We start from the raw sequence: 26,535 nt of genomic DNA, 5'->3' as shown, positions 1-26,535 counted from the left end.
TCTGTGGTGAGCTACGCGTCAAGAAGCAGAGCTCGCTATAACTGGAAAGATAGCGCAACGACCTTAAGGCTTTCAAGAACGTTTAATATTTTACAGACTGAGTAGCCATCTCGAACATTCATAAGCTGCACTACACTGGGGCTTGTGACTCGTTGGGAGGAATCACGGGATATAAGTTAATTGAATAATTATCTTGCATCTGTTGCAAAACATAGAGCGAAAAAACGGTCACATTATTCGAAATAACGTTTACGCACTCGTCAACGCTTTAGTCTGAAAAAACAGCGATGACAAAATTCTACTGGAAGTTTCTTAAAGCTCTTTCAATTTATTTTCTCGTGTTCATGATTGAAAGTGCTGTGGCTATCGGGGAGAGCAGCCATCGCCCCATATCAGACCGATCCTTCCTGGAAGGAAGCTTAGATAGGGCTCTTGATAAGGCGATTTCTGCTCGTAATCTCGAGCAAGGTCGCGTGAGGCGGTCGGAGAGGCGTGGACCTCCTCGTAACTTTGTTGCTTTGGACGACATGAGCGACGGAGAGCACGAAGTTAGACTTCACTTCAACGGCGTCAGCGCGAAGCAAACCTTCGTGGGACCTGCCGAGGGCAGTCCAGAGTAAGTGTAGAACTAAGGCATGGGCTCCTGCTGATTGAATTATGAAGCTTTGTATGACGTTCATTATGAAGAGGGATATTCGCTCTCTCTTGAAATTTTCATGTCAACACTTTTAGGCGTCACTGTGCAGTGTGCACATTGGCAATGATTTGCACTGTGTCTCGATAAAGTTTGCAACCCTTTGCGGCTGTAAAAGAAAAATCTGTAATATTGTTCTATGTTATAGTTTGCTGAACTTTTTTCATACATCCATACACACGCCCTCACATTTTTAGCGCAATCTTCTACCGTAAAAATTTTTACAAGGAACGATAATTTAATTTGAAGTGCGTTGATGCACGAAACCAACATTAATAATTAGCTTAACAATTAGATCACGTGTCTGCTTTGCAGATGCTTCATTAATCCTGTTGGTATTTAACAACACTTTTACTTTCTCCCCCTGAAAAACCTGCCTACAATTTTGCCATATAATTCAAGATCCTAAATTATTCACAGATTTACTGCATCAGAACGTCTTCGTTCAATTTGATGACTATATAAGTACGTCAATCTATTATTATAGTCCTAATGTTTTGAACTGAGTCTTGCAGGTACCCAGGCTCTTACGCATTTACTTGGTAGATGCACCCCAATACAAAAGCTATAACGAAATACCAGTGTCAACACTGGCGTTCAAAAACAAGAATTCATGTGCACTTCCATACTCAGAGAATAAAGACCGGAACAACAACGCCACCTGCAAGAAACTCCGTCTGCACGGCTACAGAAGAGGTTTATACTAAAGGAATTGCGGTTACAACAATATTGCCTGGGAGTCAAGAGTCTGAATGCTATGCTGTCTTCAAGACAAAAAACATGCGCTTCAATCCCATTGTTCTAGGCCATGAACCCAAGAGGCAACGTACAGAGGGCCAGAGAATGTGATCCAAATATATCTTAACATGGGAACTTCATAAAACAACATCAATTTGGCGTCAAGATCTTATACAGAATAACATGAAGATGTTGGAGCTTATTTTCTTTTGATAACATTTGGAACACATGACATACTCCTCAGTAAGCCTGGCAAAACATCGCAATCGAAACAACGCGTCGCTCGTTAGTTTGCTAGTACCTAACCAAATAGGTAAGCATGGAAATTACCGTATATGAATCATCTTAATATAAATATATCACCTTCAGAATTTACACATGTCTCAAGGGAAAGTACAGTTGCTTTTTGTAATAGCCACGACGGACCTGCGGGTTGTAATAGCCACGACAGACCAACGGGTTGTAATAGCCACGACAGACCAACGGGTTGTAATAGCCACGTCGGACCTGCGGGTTGTAATAGCCACGACAGACCAACGGGTTGTAATAGCCATGACAGACCTACGGGTTCTAATAGCCACGACAGACCTACGGTTCTAATAGCCATGACAGACCTACGGGTTCTAATAGCCATGATAGATCTACGGGTTCTAATAGCCATGACAGACCTACGGGTTCTAATAGCATTGACGGATCTACGGGTTCTAGTAGCCTTGACAGATCAACCGGTTCTAATAGCCATGACAGATCTACGGGTTCTAATAACCTTGACTGATCTACGGGTTCTAATAGCCATGATAGATCTACGGGTTCTAATAACTTTGACAGACCTACGGGTTCTGGACATCCCAGCATCATGCAAAAAGTTGTGCTGATCCTCGACCGTCTCCAGTGACCTTTTAAACCACGATTTTTTAAAGACATGGCCCTGCGCGATGCTTTTTGTATATGTCGCCTTTATAGAATTTGATTTAAAAGCCTTTGTTTCTATAGTTGAGTGCACATTCTTTATCCACAAATAATTTTTTACTTGTATTTGGCGCCTTTATAGAATTTAGCTTAAAAACCCTTGTTTTTATAGTAGAATGGACGTTTTTTAATCACAAATGTTTTTTTGTTGCATACAAATTTCAGTTGCCTAATATTTATGATATGTACCAGCATAATTACAAACATTCATGTTTAATAAGCAGCGAACGAACATCATCCACTTTATTTCTGTAACATCAATCATTTTTTGCTTGCAGTACTTGCATATACTTTCAGATCTTCCAGGAAAACATCTGAACCAAATTGACGACTTGATCCTAAATTTCTTAGTCATCAAAATTTACTTAATTGGACATTCATAAAAATGTAATCTCTAAGAACTTTGCCAACCGCATTTATTAAAGTATGAAGCAATTCGCTGCCGTTATTGCTGATCAGGACTGAGACCATCTCGCGTACGTGGCCACACCAAAGTAGCTGCAGCTCAGCGGAGAGGCGCGATATTCTTGCTGTTACAGGGGCCGTCATTAGGTCTCTACACTCATAGAAATCGATGAGACTTTGTCCAAACATTCATGCACTTTCGCACTTATTTGGGACATATTGACACAGTTTAGCGCGAAAAACGGTCGCGTCAGTGCAACACGCAGCAGGTGTGTCATTATTTGGAGATTATGACCCATTAATTTTGATGAGTGAGCATGGTATTAAAATCATTGCCCAGATAATTTTCAAGAAAGAGTTGAGAAGCAAAAATTTCTTAGGCTAGTTCTCCTCTTGTCGAAATTTGAATTTATCTTTCGTATTTGATCAATGATAAAATGTGAACTATTGTGACATTGTCAGGTCAGTAAACAGTCGTGCAAGAAATGATTTAATCATGTTTATGGTATTGATGAAAATTTGACTACCGCTATAACGTTTTCTCGCTTAGACCCTGATTTATTGCTGAAGTAACCGGCAGCTGTGAAAAAAAATTATCGATGAATTTTTCGACTTTTTCTGGCATTAGTTGAATCCCGCCCAGTCTCGGGGAAACCCGCCTACTTTCAAACCTATAGGCCGGTATTGACATTTGTTGCTGCTACCGCTGGAATTTCCCAACACTGGCGATTTTCCCTAAGCGTCAGCAACGGCACGAACATTGTTTAAAAACATTACAACATTTGCTGAATGGACGTATATATAGAATGCCTCACTTTTGCTATTCTATTTTTACCCTGGATAGATGCCGGCAACTATATCCACTTGCAGCTGGAGTTAGAAACGCCAGCGCTTTGCCGATTATGGTTATGAATATTCGCAATTAAATGATCTATTAATAAATGCAAATGCGATAATATAATTTATAATATCGTATGATAATACGATATTATTTTCAATTGTCTGTGGAATTTTATACTATATAGATGTTACTCACTGCAGTGAGTGACAGAGAGCGCATTTTCTCGTCGCCGAAAACTTGAGGTCACGGACGGACGGACGGACGGACAGACAGACAGACGGACATGGCGAGCAAAATAGTGCATTTTTTCCATAAATGAGAAAATGCGCTCAAAATGGAATAAAGCAATATATGTGTTTATAATGCGCCTAAGAATGAGAACGCCGACCAAATAAATGCCCAAATAACCGCGGATCATTTTGTACGCAATCCTCAAACGGTTTTGTATGCCCGAGCTTTGCTTGGTCACCGCCAAGTGGGATGACATGCTGCTCGATCAACGCTCGAATATCTCGAGTGTTTGGTGATAAGCGAAAAATTGGCTTCATTCACTTGAGATGCTTGTGCATTAAACTCTCAGATATTGACTTGAAAATTTCAGCAATCGTCCTAATATAGTATCGTTACAATAGTGGATGCCTCATGAATGTTCTTTAGCTAGGGAAGAACGATCGGACGTTAGGAGAAAGGACAATATTCATGCCTAAACTATCGGGTGTCTTTGAATATTTCCACTGTCGTGCCGTCTCTGCATGGAATTCTATAAAAAATAAATTTTTCGTGACTGCCAGCGTTTTTGATGCAGGTAAAACCACTGCGAAACTTTCACCAACAGCCCTTTATGCTGTTTACGTCTAACTTCTCTTCTCTTCTCTTTTGTAAACATGAAAATTTTGAGTTAATTGCACTTTATTTTGAAAATATCGAAAAGCGTATGTGTGACTTAGGTTTTCTTAAGTAACGCATAAGTTTTGTGTGCCCAAATATTGTTGTAGATTGTAGTCTATTGTTGTAGATTATTACCAAGTATTCACCATAAGCTTTCATGAATTCTTTGTGATCCTAAACATTTACATCTGTAGTACTTTCTGGGAAATTTTTCGTCTCCTATTGAAATCCTACTTGTACAAATAATAATGTGTGTAGGTGCGTATAAGCAAATTGTCACTCTGATTATGGTTGGTTGAAGCACCCTTTTTAACTTACCCACGTGATTATTAACGCCTGAATGTTCTGTGCTTTCAGCGGTTTGGTTTTGCGGGAAGTTAGCGACGGCAGGCAGTTGGTATACCTTGTGTACACGGGCGTCATTCCTCCTCTGAACACGTCCGACATGTCGCTGTGGGACACGTCTCTCCTTATAGACGACGCTACAGACTACACCTCGTCCGACCACACGACTGAAGATCCACACTTGCGGCTGCGGGACTGTCGAGTCGAGAAGGACCCGGTTAAAGTCAACGAATTTATGAAGAAATTTCGCGAGGATTCTATGACAGCCAGGAGCGTTGGTGGTGAGTGCTGGAAAATTTTGTATGTTCCTCAGAGACTAAAATTTGTTTAGTAATTACGTACGTATATACGTATAATTAGTGTGATTTTTTGTATGTACCCGAGACTACAATTAGTTTAGTAATTACGTACGTATAATCAGTGTGATGGGTTTTATATCGTTTTAAGATTTATTAATAACTACTTTCGATAATTTCAAAGTGCGTCTTATCAGCTAAGCTGATGAAAGAATATTATCACGAAAGCACACATATACGTTTAGGAGTTTAAACACAGGTACAGTTATTTTTCGTGGTAAATAAAAATAACTTATGAGATGCCTAAGGTTCTAACATTCTCAGATTGCGAATTTCGAATCACGGTGCTTTCAGTTAAATTTCCGATCAAAAGTTTGCTCTCCCAAATTGCGAGTTATCTAAATTTAGAATATTTTAAAGTTACGGGCCAACTCATACGGGAAAGAAATTGCGACTGACACAATGAAAAGAAACTGATATCCAACTTTGTACCGAGTAATAAATTAATTATTTACACCACATTTGAAATGGTAATTTAGACTCCTCATTGTTATTACGGGAAAATAAATCTGTTTTCTCATTCATATTTTGATATCAACATTGATGTAACGTGAACTGCATTGGTATCGACATAAATATATACAAATATAGCCGGAGCCGCTCCACTTGATACACCGTCAGCTGCTGAAGAGGGAAAACCATGATTTAAAAGAGGCGATTGCAAATCAATAAGAGTTTAATATCACGAAGTATGTATCATTTCCTAAAATATGAAACCCATCGTTTAATTTGCGAAGAAACTAACGTGTATTATTTATTCTCGTTGCTTAGCAGACTCGGACTCCTCTGACTGGCGTTGGGCAGACTTCAGACGCGTGCGGTCGCTGCCACAAGTACATCGCTATCTCAGACCTCTCGCCAACCTGCGCGCCCTCAAGCGTCAAGTGCGTGAGATAAACAACTCTTCTATAGATCCACGAGCCTTCACTAATTAACAAACCCTCATAAAATTGGATGTTTATCCGGTACACTCATCCCTGATTGGTTCGCGCAATGCAGGTCCAAACGTTGCTTTTCAATGCATCCGTGCAAGCCTTCGAGTCTGTTTTCAATTGATGAAACTTCGTCAAACATGTGCAAGCGTCAGTTTCACGAGATCTGTTTGAAATTGGTCAGGTTCAGTATTATGTTTATTCATGATTAACTTCGAGATTGATCGACCTACTTTCATTCGCTAAACCAAATAATATTGATCACTATTAAATTAAAAAATAGAAACATTGCTTAAGAATATGCAAAATAAACAGAGAGAATTTGTAACAACCATTTGCATTCTCAAGTATATTTGCAATGCAATCTAAGTAGCTTTATATAATTAACGAACATAGGCCGCTGAACCGTATGTAAATAGAACTGTAAATTCCAATGTTTTCTCTTGACTTTCATTGCTTGAATCTTTGACTAACGACACTATATAACATACTTGTTTTTTTTTCGCCGCGTGCTAATCGCCCCGCCTTTTCAATTTTCGGTAAAATAAAGACAAGATTTGGATGAAATTTGTTAATAGAGACAAGTTACGACACAATTTTTGTTATTAATCAAGTATAATACACAAAAAAGTTGACATCATGTCTGTTGGGGTCTGCAGTGCAAACGGCACCTGAATGCTGTGAAGCGAACTCTCAGGCATCAGCGCGTAAAATAATCTTACAACGATCTCCTGCAATTGTGAATTCGATTCTCAATGGCAGGACAATTAAATGCATTTAGGGTAGGAAACAAGTGGATGATTTTTTACGCTTATTATAGTTATACTAAATTATTGTTGTTGCTGTGCTGAAGTTAAGTTACAGACACCCATGGGCTTAACTTATACATGTTAGATACAAGGGTACTGGAACGCATTTGTTATCATCACGACGCTTACCTTCTGTAAACATAAGGGCGACCTCATACTTAGAAATCTACCTGATTATTTGATACTGCCTTGAATTGTATACTTTCATACACTGCTCACTTTTGTTATTTGATCACTTTAATGAATTTAGTCTTTACTGAACAAAAAACAATAAAAAAAAATTCGGTAGTCTCTTGAAAAAAATGGATCAACAGACTACCGAATATTGTGAATGCAACCATGAAATATTTTCATGTTTTAATGATTAAGTGTTATCTTCGAATTAGCTTTGATATAATACATGCAGAATTTTATACAGACACTGACGTTGTTGACATTTCTTCCACTCACAAGCACATGACCACATTTCATAAGAATATTGACTCACCAATTATTGTATATTTCAACAGTTCAAAGTGTCGAATTTACCATTTATTTTGATTCATATTGACCTACTTGAAAAGAATTAATGTTTTGGTAAACATTCAAGTTTCAATTAATAAACTATTCAAGTTCCTGTGAGACAATGAGCGTGCAATTTACAGTATTATGGTGGTATGTGTTTGTATGTTCTCAGAAGCTTCCAAGAAATGTTTACACTTGTACATCAAACATGCAGGCCTTCCTCTTGAGAGTTTTATGTACTGAACAACCACAAGGAATAAGTTCCCCATTTATGCTGTACTCACTCCAAGCGAACACACTGCACCAGGAAGCTCTACTGACTGTCACAACAAAACAACTCTGGCTGCTGGTTTCTTGTAATGGTCGCAATTCTTGCTGTTCATCGTGCATTGATGTTTCGGGACCAAGGATTTTAAGTCAACAAAAAATTTTTTAGAAACCATACTTGAAGTTAAAGTAGACTAAATTAAAATAAACACGCATTAAAATGAGTTCACATTCAAGGTATGGGCAAGAATTTCTGAAATAAATATAAGAGCGTGGTTCTTTCGATATAGAGTTGTTTTTTGCATTGAATTTCAGATCGAACTTGCCAAATACCTAGTACATTATTTTTCCATCTAATGAATCAATCTCATAATGTGGGGTTGAACGTTTCTAGATATAATCCCTTGTTCCTTAATAGTCATTTGACTCGTCTCGCTTATTCGTTGTTGGTGATGGAAATAAAGTAACTCTTTCCTTTACATTTGTGATGTCCACCTCACGCTCGTTGTTAATTGGACTTGTCAGTTTTGATTGCAATTATCTATTTTATCCAAAATGATTCGTGTTTGAAATTATTTCGTCATCTGGGTTTTTTTCGTAAACAAATGTAACACCGTGTAAATTTATTACGACTTTCCGTGTGACTGAGCGTGTGTGGGATGGATTTTGATTGAAGGCTTCATGGTCACGGCAGGACCGTCTGAGCGAACCGCCATGCACGGCCTCCTGCGTCTCTTGGTAAGCTCTGTAAATTGCACTTATTTTCATGGCACAGTTTTTGGGTTGAAGTTAATATGGATTTCTTTTTAATGGTTGAACGATACGGTTTGGTGTGAGCTTCACTCAATTGATGCGAGCAGCGTTATAACTTTTACTAACATTCATTCCTCTTGATTTTTAGAAGAATTTTTCTGCCGAAAGGTTCAATTTCATGGTCGGAATTTAAATCTTTCACGGATTCAGGGTAAAAAGAAACATAGGCTTATTCGTTACTGAACTAATTTTCTCGTTCAATAACTCTTGCATTTGACGATAAGCAAATTTAATAACAACAGTTAATCAGTGTAAACTTGGTATTATTTCCTACAGAGCCTAATTGCTAATTGGCTTAACATAAAACGAAGATAAAAGCGTTCCTTAGAAAGAATATGTCACTGTATAGGAAAACTATGGCTTAATTTAACCCTGTCTGGATATTGTGTTGATAAAATTCAATCGTCTGCTCGTAAAGTTGCTTGCAAGCTTCCACACTGCACATCGCTCTATTGTTTTAAGGTTGTTTAACAGTTTTTTAGATTTGCGGGCTTTGGTGTTGGTCTGAACTTTGCTACTGACCGGAATGCCTTAGATGAAGCTCGGCCTGAGGTATCTTCTGTCTATCACATATTCACCGTAAAATACAACATTATAATTTTGCTAATCCACTACTTTTTTTATTATATTGTCTTGATGTTTGTCAACAAGTATGCCGCTAGATAATTCAATTCAATTTCTAAGGGGGTTAATTGGTATCCTGCATGCACTCGATGCCATTTTGTGATCATAGAATCCATGGATAACTATAACGCGTCTCCAGGCAAATGACGGTGAAACAACGTTGATTACGAGCTGATTTAGTTGACACGTTGTTCCAACGTCAGATACCTCGTCGGAAGTACAGTATACGTTTAATTAACGTGTTATATTGGGAGAATCATCGTATTTCACGAGTTGCTAAAGTCTCCATAGGACAATTTCTGTTTTTAACATTACCGACTTAAACCTTAAGAGCCTCTTTATGTATTTTTTGTCTTTGTTTGCTGTTATGTTTATTCTTTCTCTGCGGTCGATTCACGTTTCGTTTTTGTTTTTCTATATCTAATTGCAAACCGGACAATCTACATTGTGTTCACATGACTGTTTTCGCGAACACAAATGTGGGAGCTGGGGTTCTTATTTTGCTGTCTCAAGTTTGTTAAAATATTAAAATTAATTACAAATCAATTAAAAAAATAAAAAAAATTAGTAAATGTTAAAATTAATTACAGGATAATAATGAAAACTTTTTGTTCCAATACTTCTTGTGTAGATTACGTTTACATTCAAGTCGATAAGTTTTCTGTACTGTTATGCGTGTATCATTTACTACTTGAATTAGTTCTTTTTATACTATTTAATTCACTTGAACTATTTAACTCCCGAACCTTTCATTTTTTGAAACGTACTTGCGCATTTATTCTCGTATTCTCCAACAAGATTTCGGTGGTAAACCTTTGGGAAAGCGAGTCACTAAAAAACGTACCAATTCTTTTTCGCTCGTTCTTTTTCCTCATCAATAATATAGAACAGCAGTTGTAATTCAATTTTTTGTTTACCTGCAATAAAAGTGTCGATATACACACTGCAGTTAGTTATGAGTGCGCACGTAAAATTTTCTCATAGAAGCAAGGCATTACATGCATTCAGTGTATGATATGGACATATCCTGATAACATTTCCACTATAAAAACTTTCTAAAAAATTCATTTTTTATAATTAAATCAAAATTGTGGCATCGTCAGCCCAAAACCTGATGGCCCGTTGTCAGGAGTCAGCATTTTGTCCTCTTCCGCATCATAGCTTCTATCCTTTTCCTGACTGGACGAAATCCATTGAAATGACACGTAGTTATATTATACGGCTTTATCGCTATCAAGCGAAGGCTAGACCTCGTTCCATTAATTTGTCTCACAAAAAAGATGAAATCACTGTCATGGAATCTTGACCAAGGCTATTTGGAATCGGGTCCATTTTCCCGTCATAACGTTTAAAGACCATATCTTCGCTGCAAAAAAAAATATATTACTCTTCACAATGAGCATTTATCGCCCACATTTAGCCTCTGTCGCCCAATTTGGAAACCTTTTAAAAATTAAATGAGATTTCTACCTCAAAAGTCCGTTCAAAAAACAAAATATTTAGATGCTCACAGCGGTTAAAATATTAATCACTGGGATAAATTGTGACCTTTAACTTCATCTTCGATTTCTTTATTGACTTAATTTCTTTGCCTTCTTTTTCTCTTACAATTGACTTGCTTAACTGTTAGCGTTATCTTAATTGAACTGTACCTATGTTCTTAATCCCACTTGTAATATATAATCATTTTTATACATATTGATTGAAGTGATATACTATGGACAGGAACTCGAAAGATTACAACTATATGCATTTAATTTTCCTTTCGTGATATTTTTTTAACTTGTTCTGAGCTGTTTGGATTCAAATTGGCCTTGAAATTTAATTTGATTCTTTCTTCATTATGTTTTGCTAATAAATGTAATCAGTTTTTTTCAGTTAATAATGTTAATGACGCGGAAAGTGAATGCAGATAAAATTTGTTTTAACTGCACGATACAACTGAATAAACTTAATTTCTGCCTAACCGTACTGATTTAATTATACAAAATATGATACTATTTTAATTTTTTAATTATTAACACATTTATGGTTTTACCAATGAAATTATTTATTAATATTAACAATTTCCTTCCTGCCAGAAGAAAATTCCTGCCTAACCATTTAAATTTAATAATATAAACTATAATATTATTTGAAATTTTTATTTATCAATACATTTATTGTTTTAACAATGAAATTATTTATTATTATTAACAATTTTCTTCGAATTCGCACATTTCAAACATCATGGAAATATAACATCGTATAACATATCTCGGTCACTTCCCCTTCCGTCATTTTCTTGATCAAAACTCAGACCATGAAATGAGGTTAATGTAACTTTCAGCATTAAACTTGAGTCCCGTCCAGTGTTGAGACTTGATTTAGTTTACTTAGTCCAGAAATTTTTCTATGACTCACTTATATAATATGATGTAAATCAATATTGAATAAGTTATAAACTGGATTCATTACAATACCAAATCGAGAAAAGAAGTCAACCAACCCAATGTTGTTAATCGAAGCTGGTGAAATTAAATATTTTGTTTATTTTTGCCCACAAATCGTCATTAACTTTCACTCGAGAGCACTTTAATTGGTGATTTCTTAAATGTCAAGAATGACTACAGCGATCACTATGAAGAATCAACACTAGAAGTAATCCGATTCGTTAAAGTTCTCAAATGGCTTCATCAATGATCTGTCACAACCCTGGTGACAATTTGTGTTTTTGTTTGCCCCTTTAACTTGGTTATGTTATTGTATTTTGGCTAAAATGTAAATGATACGGCCACGGAATTGAATAAAAAAAGTTTTATTAAACCCTTGAGCAGGTCATAACTTTATCCACAATTTTAACATACAGTACAAAAATAACGTTCTAATGTTTTCATGGAACCTCGCGCGTTTTGGTCAATAAATTAGGAAGGGGATGAGTGCTTGAATGTGTATTTTACATAAACCGTATTTTTAGAACACCAATCGATCTAAAAACAGAACTTAAACTGCATGGGGCCCGGAATATTTTATCAGGGCACGCCGCAGCTTAACCGACCTGTTCATCCTGCCGGGGACCTTGTGGTGCGGCCACAGCCACCGCGCCTCGTCCTCCCTCGAGCTGTCAGGCCACATGGACGCCGACGCCTGCTGTAGGCTGCATGACTACTGCCCCTGGAACATCCCTTCCCTCTCCTCTAAGTTCGGACTCTTCAACTCGAATTTTATCACCATGTCGCATTGCGGGTGTGACACTAGGTAAGTGACATTCTGCATGAATTAGTTGGATGGCAAGGCGTCTCATTGGTGACTGCTGGTGTGCTTTCCGCATGAATTTTAGTTAGCGGATAGAATAAACTTCCGCATGCTCCTCTTCCGGATAAAGGTGAGTGCACAACTCAGGAGTTCGACACATTCGGTGGAATGTATAATATCGACGACGTGTGACCTAAATTCGGGATCTGAATGCTTGTCTGGCAATGTCTGGTGACGTGTCAAGTTATCCTTGTTGACTTGCGTTCTCACCGTTGGCTTGCGCGGTCAAGGTTGTTGTTCTTGGCGGCAGTAAGGATGAGCTTCCGGAAAATACCACGACCCATCATCAAAAATGTGGTTCTCACTCAGCACCGATAACGACCCACATAGAAACACGTCAACTCTGAACACAAGATACCTCATCACGACGAACAATTGAAGCAAACTGTCACGCTAGAAAGCATCCGAAAGTTTGTACTGTGACCGAATACCCAAGAAATTCAGGCTATTTGTCTGATATCCAGCAGATTTCGAAGGTCTCTGGCAGCAGTGTTTATGATCCCCAACACCCAATGGTGCGGCGTGGGTAACACGGCGCAGAATTTTGCTCATTTGGGTGGGCACATGGGAGCAGATCACTGCTGCAGAGAACATGACCACGTATGCCCCTATACCATCACTTCCTTCCAGACCAAGTACGGTCTCACCAACTGGAGTATGAAAACCTACAGTCACTGCTCCTGCGATATGAGGTAAGAATTAAGCTTATAACGATAATCTAAAATACTTAAGTTTGATTCAGGATTATCTGGTCCATGATTTTATACCACGTCTTTATTCCTATGTTGAAAATTTTAAAATTTGGCTTAAAGCGATGCATAACATTCGTTCCTTTCCAAAATCTGAAAAAATTTCTCGAATGAAACGTTTAGACTAATGAACAATGTACGTTGCATTATACGCAAATCATTCAGTGAAATCTTCTATAGCGAGGCGTACGCCTCTCGTTGTTATTCTCTTTGTCATTTCACCTTAAAAATCAAATACTGCAAGCTGCCGTGGCTTCTTTATAAGGCCACTCGTGATTAAGCCAGACCCCGCGGTATTTAGGCCGCTTTTTTTGTGACTCTGATTAGGTTTGACTTGAAATTCCCTGAAGGTATTGGAAGTTAGTAATATCTAAAGAAATTTTGTGGAACCAGTGGTCAAAATATCTGCCTTTTACTCGAACATGAGGTGACATCACTGTGATGCCCTCACCGATCAGAGTTTTACTAGTCGCACATGCAGTATCCACACAGCTAAACTTATCTCGAGACCTTATCGCTGACGTCAACGGGTCTGGTAAACTCTATCACTAACTCCTTAGATGTTTTGGAATAAAGCTTCAGGGAAGTTGGGTAAAATGTTGCGCAAGATCAACGGGATACTTGAAGCAACCGTGAATACAGATGACGAATCGCGTCACTGGAGCCGCAAACTATGAAGCAAAAACACGTGTAGCTGCTTCTCAAGACACGGAGGCAGTGGTGATTTACGAATCTGTATACAACTTATTCTCGCCTTCTGTTCTTTCAATGTATATAAGTTTTTTTTCTTAATTTTATCTATACCACGTTGGCCTGCGAGAAGAGGTTGGGATACACTGACGTGGACCATACTAATTTAGTTAAAAATCAATTTTAGTTTAAAAATCGAAAAAATTAGTTTATATATTTAATTACTTTCTGATATCATGAGATATTTACTACCTCCAATGCCACCTTCTTACAGCTACCTTATTTAGCGCGTATCGATTAAAAACACAGAATAATATTTTAACATAAAACTATCTAACGAGGTACGAAATTAATTTGTCAAAGGAAAGGACTTCGTAACTCGAGGACCGTGCCTCCTGGTCTTTGTACCATGCCGGACGACTTGTGCTCAATAATTGACCATAAAAAAAATTTAAAAGCCAGGCACCGTTCCTACAGCGATGAGCGAAGTATCGCTTTGTGGTCATTTTAGCGCATTTCCACATTTATGGAAAAAAGGCGCTATTGTGCTCGTCATTTCCGTCCGTGACTCGCTCGTCATGTCCGTCCGTGACTTCCACGTTTTCGTTGACGAGAAAATGCGCTCTCTGTCACTCACTACAGTGAGTACTGACTCTACTGAGTTATATTTTGTAAACCCTTGCTTGAAATATTTCACGTCAATTTCTATCAGCAGAAAATCTATAATTTTTTGTCTGAATGAGAAATCTAGCCAGCTATCTCAATTGTATGTTATATAGATTCACCTCGGAAAACGAATCATGTACTTAGAAGCTGGGGCAGTCAAGCTGAAAGTTGCCGGCGCTGAGCGCATACTTGATCCTTATCTAAAGTACTGGTATCATATACTACAAGCTTGGGTTTGGGACATTTCTGGCCCTTATAACGTAAAATATATTCAAACATCTCCCATTTTAATTGCTCAGCCATAAATTTTATAAGGTAATAATGAATGTCGTTTCCTACCGGAATTTTTCGTAAATACGTGTAATTTGTTACATTTGAACATTCAGAATCATAAAGTGAAACGGTGTTGAATGCCGATCGAATTGCATCACTCGAGTGCGACAACCTTGAATTCTCGTCTCGAGTGAGCGCGGTGATGTGACTGAAAGTTTCGGTGAAATGCTTCTCGATCAGCTGATTTGTTCTTGATCATCTGATTCGTAAGCGTGATGGCTGCAAATTAGCCGGCTAAAAAGCCGCGGTTCTATTTCTAATAAGACGTTGACAAACTGACGTTTCTTTCGTCTGAGACCGACGATCTCTTGACGGAAAAAGTTTGTATCGCTGCCACATTACTTTGGACTCAATCAATATGAGTTAAACTGCTTACAAATTGCTTGATCCAGTTTGGCAGTATGCAATCTGAACTGCAGGGCATTTGTGCCATTTTACACAAATTACAATTGACCGATTTATTGTGAGCGAATAAGAGACAAAATAATTAGGCGACACGGCATTAATATTACCAAATAAACTAACCAATACAGCAGTGCTCGCGGCAACCCCTCGATCGTGCGTAATTTGCGTTAAGATCACAAATGTTCATCGCTGTATCTGAAACCGAGGAGGAACTAGAATTATTTTCCAAAATTTTTTCTATCACGATTCATTGATATATTTTCGCACTAATTATGCGAAAATATAATTTTTTTCGTCCAATGATTTCTCAAGGGCATACATCGTTCATGCCCCAGACCCCATCATTTCTTTTTATGCAAGACCTATGATTCCGTTTCATTCTCTAGTAACTGCGCAGTTCTCGTCTTGTGCTGCTCGAATGTATTATGCCATGCTAATATCGGACGCTCCTTGTACGGCACCAGACATGACCAACAATTTCAGCGCCCAATGTAACAAAAAATCGTCTGCCTGCCTCTCATTGGCTGACACGCCCACGACACACCTCCACGCACAAGCTTCCTATTGGTCGACGTCAGGGCTGGATTTCGTCACATATCCGCGTCAACTTTGGAAACATTCGAAGACATGAAAGAAAGAGAATCTGTCATTTCCTGTTTAAATAAGCTTAAACTGAGCAGAACAACAAGGTCACTACATTTCCGCCCCATTTATTAGCTATATATAATTCTTGCGTCTGACATCAGACAGATTTCCGTTTAGATGCTGATCGCACCACGCTTATCTTCGACTCTTATCGAAACACGAGTAGGCTGATGAGACGACCATCATTGTTTGATGTAATTTCATTGTTTGACTGACTGCCATAAGAACAGAAAACTTTCATGAAGTTTTACAGTAGTCATAACAGAATGTTCCTACGAATCGTATCGAACATTTCAAAAGTCTATTGAAAATTGAAAAAGCCTTATAACCCACACTCCGTGTTGTGACAACCGTTTTACTCTTGTTGAATGAGACGAGAAAAAATAAAAAGGATAAAACAGAAAAAGTCACAACACCAAAGTTTTTTGTGTTGTGACAACCGTTTATTATCATAATTTACGAAAAACGATCGAACAACTGTTTGTAATCTAGTTTCAGAAACTTGCCATTTTGGCTACTCGAATGATATCGTATTATTTCAAATTAATGTGTCGGGATGAATTGCTTTAAGATCATCGCCCCATAATAATTACTTACGACAATTTTATTCAAATTGAATATCTGTATTCCAGAACCATGTCAATACTGCTTAGGATATTTTTTGGAATTTTGCCTGTAGGCAAAAGTATATCTCTGCATTGAGTCTGTGATGGGGGCCGCTGGTTCAAGCGTATCCTTGAAGCATTGGCCTTCCGCTGCCTACTCAATTACGACTTTTTTCTCCTGAGACATAAGCTCAGTACTGCAGTTGTAACTGCGATATGTGCAGTATTTTGTTAATGGCTTGCTCATTATGCCACAAATCTATACACGATCAATGATACTGTTATGCTTTATTGATAGACATCGACTTTATCTCGCTTCACAAAGACTTTTTGTAAGAAACTTCTGTTGAATTGGACTTCTAAGTGAAATAATGTTATCAATTTTTCTCTAAAATGAATCACGCCACCAAATAAATTAGCTCGATGATATTTATATAAATTATTTGCATTGTACTTAGTAGCGAGACTTGAAAAGAACATGCTAGCGTAAATCTTTTTATTATTACATCTTAGCGTTTCACTATCTTATAAGTCATAAATTATGTAGAGATTGCAGCAGCATCTGCAAAACATGCGGCCTTTACTGAGCCGTAATAGAGTTCTAAAGATTACCTCTCGTAAAGATTATCTGTGTCACATCTAAAAATTTATGCTGTAAACATTTGGGACCGTAGAGTACAGGGAAATTTTTCGACTATTTTAGCAGCTGCCAAAAAAACGAGTTTTGAAGATCCTCGTTCCATATTTTTTGAGTAACTATAAAACCTCTTGTGCGCTAATAATGTTTTTAATACCAGCTAGTAACGTTTTGAAATGAAAAAAAAAACACGGTGAATATTTTCTAAAAAATATTAATACCCTAAAAAAGCGTACTCAGCACTTTTTCTACACGATTCCTGTTAATATTATGACACCACCGCAGCGTGGGACCTGTTTTTGAATGTCATCGTCAAAAAAGAACGCCGCTCAGCCGCCTGATACTGTAACCACTACAACAACAACAAGATGGATTTCACTCTTCATCATAAGTAGGACGCTGCCCGCCAGATGTGTCTTCAAGTGCAGCAACGACTGGGTGTCACTTGACCCATCTCGATGCTATCTGGGTTGTCGCAACTCTGAGTAGCCTGAACACGACCCTATTATTTGCGATTTTTCACGGTTCGAGGAAAGTCACTCGCTTCTATCTTTGTTTGTGCACCCACCTTAAAAGTCACTATCCAATTTCCGCACAATTCATTTGTTTCATTATCTGTCATAAGCATCAATTTCTGACGATTTATGAAAGCTACTTTGATTCCTTCTACATCGCGAGAACGTATTACAGCTCGCAATTCGCAGTCGTCGAAATCTTGCGCAGTTTACGCAAAATATATTATTTCCCTGGATGTAAAAATATGCTGACCGCGACTATGGAACGTTAAAGACAATGAAAAAATCCTGCACATTATGCAAGGAAATTGAGATCCCGCATTCAGTTATGCAACCTGCATGTGGACTGTTTTGAAAAGATTCGGAACCATCCCTTCTTGGAAACAATTCTTTTACACGACTTAGTCATCCTGAATCTATTGAGCAATTTCATGGTGCCAACTGTTTACAGCATATCAAACTTTTACTGATTCACTATTCGGATATAATATTAGAACAATAATTGCATATTACTCCGCAAAGTTGGGCAAATACATACCGTCCCGTTTTAATTTTAAAAATTATGTTGATTATTGCAATTAGAAATATATTACTTTATTATTAATATATTACTTGTTTCTTTCGTGTGTAATAAAACCTTTTTAAAATCCTTAAAAAAACTTGTATCGACCCTTTTATGACAGAAGCTTGCGACTATAGAGCTGAGGTATTCTCCGTCATTGTTGGGGTTTGAACCTGTCTCCTGCCTCGTGCGCGCTGCGGAACTCATTGCCCTTTCCTCCCCTGTCGGAATATGGCCCTCTCGCCACTTTGCTTTGGGGTCTAAATGTCATCATATTATTCGTAAACATCTATTTTTTAAAAGAGGTCATGATGAAAAGTATGTTATCCACGGAGCACTGTATTTATTTTCTCTTAGACATGTGTACGTTTTTGCAAGAAAAACCTAGCCTTCTTTCTCTTAATTAGAATTTAATATATAAGATCCAGCATGTCATCAATTCCTAGGAACCTCTGGTACGAACTGGTCATTGCTTGTTTTAACACTTAGCCATAATTCCATGTTATCTTAAGGTTAGACGCAGCAGCAATGTGCCAAATCTACGGTGTAAATATTTTCAAGCACTGCATGTGTTTAATTAAGCTGGATAATTGAGCTGTTGTTCATGTAGATATCTGCAGATGCGTGGTAGCAACCAATTGGCCATGCGTCTATTTCTTCAGTGCCGGCACTTCTATTCTATTAAATATATTTGTTTTGTTTGGACCGCGTGGTGATGCGCCGCGAAGACTACTCCACTTTTCGTTCAGCGAGTCAACGCGTGATTGCTATATGCATTCCCACAATCTAGCCTGTTGTAGAAATTTAAATACCATCGGTGTCTGTTTAATTTGATAATGTTTTAAACTCACATCACATTTTCTCAATCCTAAATTGTGTATATTAAGTGAGTTAAATAATTATTATTTCGCAACGATATTTGAGTATTGCAATAGAATGTGTATTATTGAGGTCCAACGCAGCAAGGCCAAGCAGGCAGCGCAGTACTCTTTTTGGACAAGGAATGCGCCGATCTTGTTGATGCATAATAATTAATCTTTATGCTATAATTATTAATTGTCGACTACTCGCGCAGAATTTGTTGATAAATTTCAAAAAACAGATTTAATGCGGAAGGATAAACACAGTTATTTCTCCTGCATATTAACCCTGAAACATGACATAAGCCTGGGCTCCAATATGCTATGGTGACTTGACCGCGATATATGTAAATGGTGGCTGTTGATGCCCTAAACTGCAACGAACCTTTTTTATTGGTTTTCGCTCGGCTCACATCTGTTCATGGATCTCTTAATTCTGCGTTCATTTTTTGTTATTTATAATACTTCGTCGTTGTGAGCTTCCGATCGTAAATTTAAGCACCTTCTATTTCTGTAAAATGTATGACCTTCAATATTGTTATTTCTCGTTGTTATTTCTCGAAATTTATGTTAGTTGCTTTATAAGGGTTGCTCTAATATCATGCATCATTAGAGTGTGAAAGTTTTTGGGTTCTCGTATTTTTGCAAAGAAAATCTTCAAGAAGCTTCATTATTTTCAAATGAGCAATGTACGCTGGCATTCTCGATAAGTTCGTCATGGTTGTTTGCATTTTCGGAGGCAGTCGTAGGAACTGTGCATGCAAGATGCTTTGAAAGCGTGTGAGATTATATGTTAGGTATTGTATCTTCATACATCGCATTTTCCGCATTAATTTAGACTAATTGCAGGAACTTATAGCCGTAAATTCAGTGAAGCCCTCCCTCAACTGACTTACTGATGTAGCGCGACGAGAGCGAAGACCACTCAACTGCGCTCAATAATATACTAGACATCACCCGGGTAACACGCATGACATCTGACTGCATTTATTCATACATTGAAGTGCCTCAATGAGACTCATGGTGCAGGGTCCACTGCGTCGTTGGCGATACATAAACATTAAACAATCATATCTGTAACATGCAACGCAATTCACTCGGTCGTAATTAGAGATAATCTAGAGTGAAATTAGCATGCAATTATTTGAATGGGAGGTTCGACTGAAATAAATTGTAGCTAGTGAAATTTTGAAACCTTTTTCTAATAATTTGAAGAAACAGTGGTAAAATAGTCTCTCCAGCATTAGGATCGAGCAATCGAATGCAATTGTTGAAATGAATTGATGCTTGGTCAAAACTTACGCGTGTTCACAAACGTATGTTAATGCTTTTGTGCCCGAGAACATAAAGAGTACAGGCATTTCGAAATTTTGAGTCTTCGCCATCGCTATTTAATGCTAAAATCCTTCATAACCATCGTGTATATGAAATTTATTAGCTGTGATGATAACACAAATCTTAACATCTTGCATTGAATTAGAACTTCTATTCAGCATCAAGTATAGAGCTTCTATTCAAAGGCTCTAGGTTGCGATATAGTGGTTTTCTGTCATGATCATGTGTGTCGCTATAGCATGCAATTTACCTTAACGTACAAATAAGAATTTGGGAACCGGGAATTTTTATGCATTATTAGCGCATTTGGCGTGCGCAGCAACTTGGAGGATATTTTCGGTTCTTGGTTTCATAAGTTATGCCGGTGGCCGCATTCATCGGACATCACATATCGCCCGCGCTGACCGTCGTATTTTAAGCGCTCGATGGCGCCGGCGGTGCGAAGAAGATCGAACCTACGCAGTCGAGCGGAAAGTCGATACGAAGAATTCGCTTCCGTCGCGGCCCAGCCTTAGGGCGACATGCATGGGGTGGCCAGATGCGGAGTCTAGTCACAGCTAGGACAGGGGAAATCCAAGGTTGTGATTTGCGAAACAGCCAAACTATAATTTTAAAAATTGCCGAAAAAGCTGTGAGTCAAGGTTTGTTCTAGACCGGGTCTGCATTCTACGCGAAACTCCTGAACTGTTTTCGTTAAAAATTAAAAATGTTCACGAAGTCTGTTCTCTAAAATAGTACTCCTACCTAAAGTATATATTGCTGATGGAGGTAGGGTAGTGTTTGCTCTCATTAACCGGATCGGTGCCCTTGCACAGTATTTTGTCTCTTCTGCGATGCCCTATGGAAAAATATATAAAAAACTTAAACTTTAATGAAAAATCCTACTTATTTATGCACTCGAAACTGTTTATATGCAGCGGCGATTGCGAAATGTTGGCGTTAAACGTGTTTTTCCTTCGCCATCCAATTGTTCTTTACCATCGCATTAAAATGTTTTTATTTTCGTAGTTTAATCATACAAGCTCCAGACTGCTTCTAATAATTACAACAGACGCGACGATACCGTGCACTTTTTACTGATGTTTCACAATTACTTCCAAATTTGTTCACGAAGGCACACAAGTTATATCGAACAAACTTTGCGCTTAACGCTCGAAAATAGTTCACAATATCAGTGTTACCTCTAAACTGGAAGCGGTCATCAAATCATGAATTGTTGAGCATATCGCATGAGTGTGTCCACTGCCGTCAGCTGCAGCGTGAACTGGCTGATATCCTAGGCATGTTTTTAAGTCAGGACCATTTTGGAATTAAAAAGGTCTTGCAAAGATATCGCAATCATTTATTTTTACATGAAAGCCTGTACCTTATTCTACTTTTCTACATAATTTTCGTGAATATTGAGGCACTTGTCATAACGTGGCACCAGTTTTTGAATACCCTCCTGATATAATTACCCTGACTTGTTAACCACTGCATCACAAATGTTTTGCTTCGTTATCGTCTTGAAGACGCCGAACGCCCACGTGTTTCTTCAAGTGCAGTGTGATGCATTTGATGCAGTATGATGCATCACACTGCACTTGATGCATCAAATGCATCACACTGCACTCTTCATTTGTGATGCAGTGGTTAATAAGTCAGGCGGCAGAATTTTATCAGGAGGGTATTCAAAAACTGGTGCCACGTTATGACAAGTGCCTAAATATTCACGGAAATTATGTTGAAAAGTAGATTAAGGTACAGGCTTTTACGTAAAAATAAAATTATTACTATATCTTTGCACGTCTTTTTTAATTCCAAAACGGTACTGACTTAAAAACATGCCTCGTAATAAGTTAAAAATAACATTAAAATTATTATAAACAACTAATTGAACTCTATTTAATCGTTGGTGATTGTTAACGGTTCAGTGTTCATGTCAACATGTTGCAGGAGCCTCGTTTATTACTACGGCCTTGAAGATGAATCTCGTGTATAACTCTCAATTGCCTAGAAGACGCCAACGTTTCGCTCTATCATAAAATAAACCACGAAAATGTGCATGGCTATTGTGGCTACTCTACCATTTGTGCCAAAAAGTTCGCATGAAAACCAATGCAATGCAGTATATAAAACTCAATGATTGTGCGTAGTGTTCCAGTCTATAGAAATCTGTAACATATGCCATAGAAATTTGAAGTTTTAATATTGTCTAGAATTATTTTGAATATCACCGCGTTGGATTCCAGTCTTAACAATATTATATGTATATAATTATTAGTTATTTCTTCAAGTGTGTCATGATCCGGCCACTGAAACATTTTTTCAATAACAGATGGAGCGCCCAACAAGGCAGGATTCTCACCCAACGTTGTAGATGCAAAAATATTGGCTGTCACAGTATGAAAATTTTCAGCGAGCTTTTAGAGGAATTTTATCTAAGCCAAGGATTTAATTTCACGCTACTCGGATCAGACAATCCAGATAGTTTCTATCTATTGGCCGTAAGGAAGTTAAAGTGTTAGGTTCAATTCAAGATTCCAGGATTAGGCCTCACGCCATAACGGATTTCTATCATTGATCTGTCAGCCCCTGAACGCATCGCTGGCGTGAAACGTTCCTCGTGCCACCGAAAAGCTTTATTCCATGCACAGTTTTTGATCAGAATGTGAGCTTTTAATAGGGTGATGATAAGGTTGAAGAATTTCTAGAATTTCCGCGAATTTCTACCGTACATTTGTATGCGTGCAGTCCTTGCAAAACAATGATATTCAGGGCTCAATTTCACAACTTTCAGGTGACATTGTTGTACTGAAGGAAGCAAACGACATGTGAATTTTACAATTTCACGATGTTATCTAATTGTCCAGAAAAATGTCGGGAAAATGATGCGCATTTTAATGATGCAACAGGATGAAGAGAACGATTTTTCTCAGAAATTGTAATCGCAATTTCAATCTTTCACTTTAACGAAAATCGGGTTAGAATCGTACGTGTGCCTCTATGATACTGCTAACCCAAAGTATTAGGGATGTAACCCAAATACTACCTTCCGTGTTGTACATCACGAAACACTCATGAATTATCGCTCCCTTCAAATTCTTTTGGGCAAAAACTCTTATTCATTTCACTTCGTGTCAGCCGTGAATCCAGCTTCTATTTGCATTTTCCGCAGATTCCGCACGTGTCTGAAGTCCTCGAACAGCGGCGCGGCGAACCTCGTTGGTCGCGTATTCTTCGACGTGGTGGCGACCGAGTGCTTCGTGTTCGAGAAGAAGAAGATGTGTTCCTCCTACAACTGGTACGGTACGTGCAAGAAGTGGGGCGTCCGCAGGCAAGCTGTCCTCAGGAACCCAACGCCCTGGATGCGATAATTCTTACTATCATAGGATGCCATGACCAGTATCCACCCTCTGGACGCGTTAATTCCTATCCTATATAGGATGCTATTACCAAATTCTATTCCCCGGATGCGTTAATTCCTACTATCCTAGGATGCTATGACCAATATTCACGCCCTGGATGCGATAATTCCTACTTTCCTAGGATGCTATGACCAATATTCACGCCCTGGATGCGATAATTCCTACTTTCCTAGGATGCTATGATATTCATGCCCCTGGATGCGTCAATACCCATTATCTTATAGGATGCGATGACCAAATGCTTCGGGATGTAATCTTTTAATCGTCTGACGAATTGAAGAGTTTTTTTCTCATTTTTTGCTACAAAGCATGTGTTTGACACAAATTTTGTTTATTAATAATATAAAATTATAAGTTATACTTGACGTTGCAGGTCGACCAATATTGTGGCACTGCAATCGATTCCTTATAAACGCTCTGAAGGCCTTTCCCCAGTTTGCTTCTAGCAAGGCAGTGATTTTTATGTAGGACTTTTGGCTGCGTGCTATCCGGTTTATCTGGAAGGGATAATATTTCTAAGACATCAAACACTGACTGATCTCGATTTTTTCCTTCTGTTACTAATGAAACACTATAATTTTACGGCAAGGAAGTCTGTTTTATTCAAAATGCTGTTGATTTGGCATCTCTTATTTTGTAATAAAGACTAGTCTTTTTATTTACTGAAGGAGAGTATATACGTATAAAGAAGTGAGTTATTTTTATTACAGCTTTCTAAGGAAGAATGAGTTGTGTTAATTCGATGTTTTTAATGTTAAGTGTGGTGCTGCATGGATGTTTTCTCGTTCTCCGTGTGAGGTTGTTGATGTCGTGGAACCAAAGATATCTCGTGTAAAAAAATTTACTTGCCGCTTGAAGGCTGACTAATGTCAAATAAACAATACTGGTTAGGAACGGCTTGTTGAAAATTTATACATTTAGACCCAACGTAATTCTGATGTTCATAAGATACTCAGGTTAAATGTTTAGCTGATTGGCAAGTTTCACAGTTCCTGGCAAATTGATTTCATGCGAGCCTTCATTAGAGTCTCATGCAGTAGCACCTCTCCACATTCCACTTGCTCTCCGTGGTCACGGATGTCGGAACAAGAATCACGGGCCTTGACCACAGTGCAATCTGAATGAAAAAATTGTATCGTTTTTCTATCAAGGTGTTCCTTTTATTACCAGAGAATAACAGTTTGAAAATCAAATTATTTATGTATAGTAGAAATCATCGTGTGTAAGGAATATTTTGTTCCTAACTATTCCAGTCTTTGAATGTCAGTTTATTTTGCATGAACTAGCTGCATCATCTTCATTTTACATGTATCATCAGTCGCCCTGCTAAGGAAGTTAAGTTAAACTTCGATAATGGTTGCTATCATACAAAATATCTTCCATGTATCATTTCTCATTCACTTTTTAACTTGTGTGCATTATTTAGTTCGAGCGAGGCCAGCTTGAAAGTTAAATAATTGGTTTCTAGAAAGATAGCATCAGCAAAATCTCTGCCTTATTTTATACCATACAGACTTATATTTTTATTGGTAATTCGTTTGTATTAGGAAAGTTCTGATGGTTACTTTTTTCTGCTTAGTATATCAACGATTCGTGCGTCACTCGACCGATTTGCTTTTTTGGAGCACCTCGTGCTGTTGTTCTGATTGTTCAATTTGTGTCTAATGGCGAGCTGAGGAATTAGGATTTTACATGTTTAGTTTAAATTTGCTTTTAATTCAAAGCAAGGAGTCTCTCAGAAAATCATTCCATCTTATTTGAACAGTGAGTGAGCATTTAATACTAAGCCTAATTAATTGAGAGAACTGCCTTGATAAATTACATAACCCTTTATTCCAGTGCGCATATTTCTTTCACTCTACAATTAACGGTAGTTGAAGCTCTTGCATCACAGTGTTGCTGTAGTCTCAGGAACGTAGTGTAAGGTCCTCAGTGTTCGCATTGGTGGCCAGGAATACGTAATTGTAATTCTATATGCACGGAGAAATGACTGAGAATTTTCACAAAAAAGAGATGCCATTTTCGCCCTTGTTTGGGTCATTCTGACTCAGTTTGGCCCGGGCAAAAAAGAGTATCATTGAGGCGTCTGCTTGTGCTGAGGGTAAGAAAATGTCACAATTTGGATAAAATGACTCGTTCATATTTCTTACTTTAGTATAGTGAGCCCAAAAAAGGTACGCGACAGGCATACGTTGATGTCCAGTCAACCTAACGACGGGAGGCCCGTTACGTCGCTGTGCCACGTGGTGCCCAGCCCATCGTAAGCTACCTCACCTCTGGATTCCGTTACAAAATTTTTGGTAGTAACATAGGAGTGAAAATATCTTTAATATTTCTATTTAGTCTTGAATACCAAATTGAAAATGTTTGTGAGTAGTGACATGCGAATTGTGGCAGTTAATACATGAAGGCATAAAAGTTGTGCAGTCGCAGCTGTTAATGAACCGAGTCAGCCAACACCGTTTACACAAGACATCATTATGTTGTTTCCTTATGTATTGATTGGGTAAGAATAAAGTAGTCAATGTACGGACCTTAAAAATGATTGTTAAATAACTATGGACATCATATCGATAATTAATACTCATATTCCAAAATTCATGTAGATCCGTTAAGTATTGAAGGAATTATGAGCGGCCCAGTTGCT

General features: G+C 38.1%; 1 protein-coding gene across 1 annotated transcript; it reads left to right on the top strand.

Annotated features, from left to right (window-relative positions):
- LOC108668032 lies at window positions 1–26,439 on the top strand. Its single transcript, XM_018155159.2, has 6 exons — window positions 1–616; window positions 4,893–5,161; window positions 6,008–6,120; window positions 6,828–6,875; window positions 12,906–13,171; window positions 23,639–26,439. The coding sequence occupies exons 1-6, from the start codon at window positions 288–290 to the stop codon at window positions 23,835–23,837; spliced, it is 1,224 nt and encodes a 407-aa protein (XP_018010648.2). The 5' UTR covers window positions 1–287; the 3' UTR covers window positions 23,838–26,439.
- The last annotated feature ends 96 nt before the right edge of the window (window positions 26,440–26,535 follow it).

This window comes from Hyalella azteca, unplaced genomic scaffold (assembly GCF_000764305.2).
Source record: "Hyalella azteca isolate HAZT.00-mixed unplaced genomic scaffold, Hazt_2.0.2 contig2189, whole genome shotgun sequence".
In the NCBI taxonomy this organism is placed as follows: Eukaryota; Metazoa; Arthropoda; class Malacostraca; order Amphipoda; family Hyalellidae; genus Hyalella; species Hyalella azteca.
Note: the sequence above shows the minus strand (reverse complement) of the source record. Positions and strands in the feature narration are given on the sequence as shown.

What these genes read in the sequence shown, in the direction of transcription:
- LOC108668032 (XM_018155159.2), top strand. Translation starts at nt 288, where the DNA reads ATGACAAAATTCTACTGGAAGTTTCTTAAAGCTCTTTCAATTTATTTT. An exon ending in TGCGCGCCCTCAAGCGTCAA is followed by an intron (nt 6,121 to 6,827) that starts GTGCGTGAGATA and finishes TGGGGTCTGCAG; the next exon opens with TGCAAACGGCACCTGAATGC. An exon ending in GAACTCTCAGGCATCAGCGC is followed by an intron (nt 6,876 to 12,905) that starts GTAAAATAATCT and finishes GTACTGTGACCG; the next exon opens with AATACCCAAGAAATTCAGGC.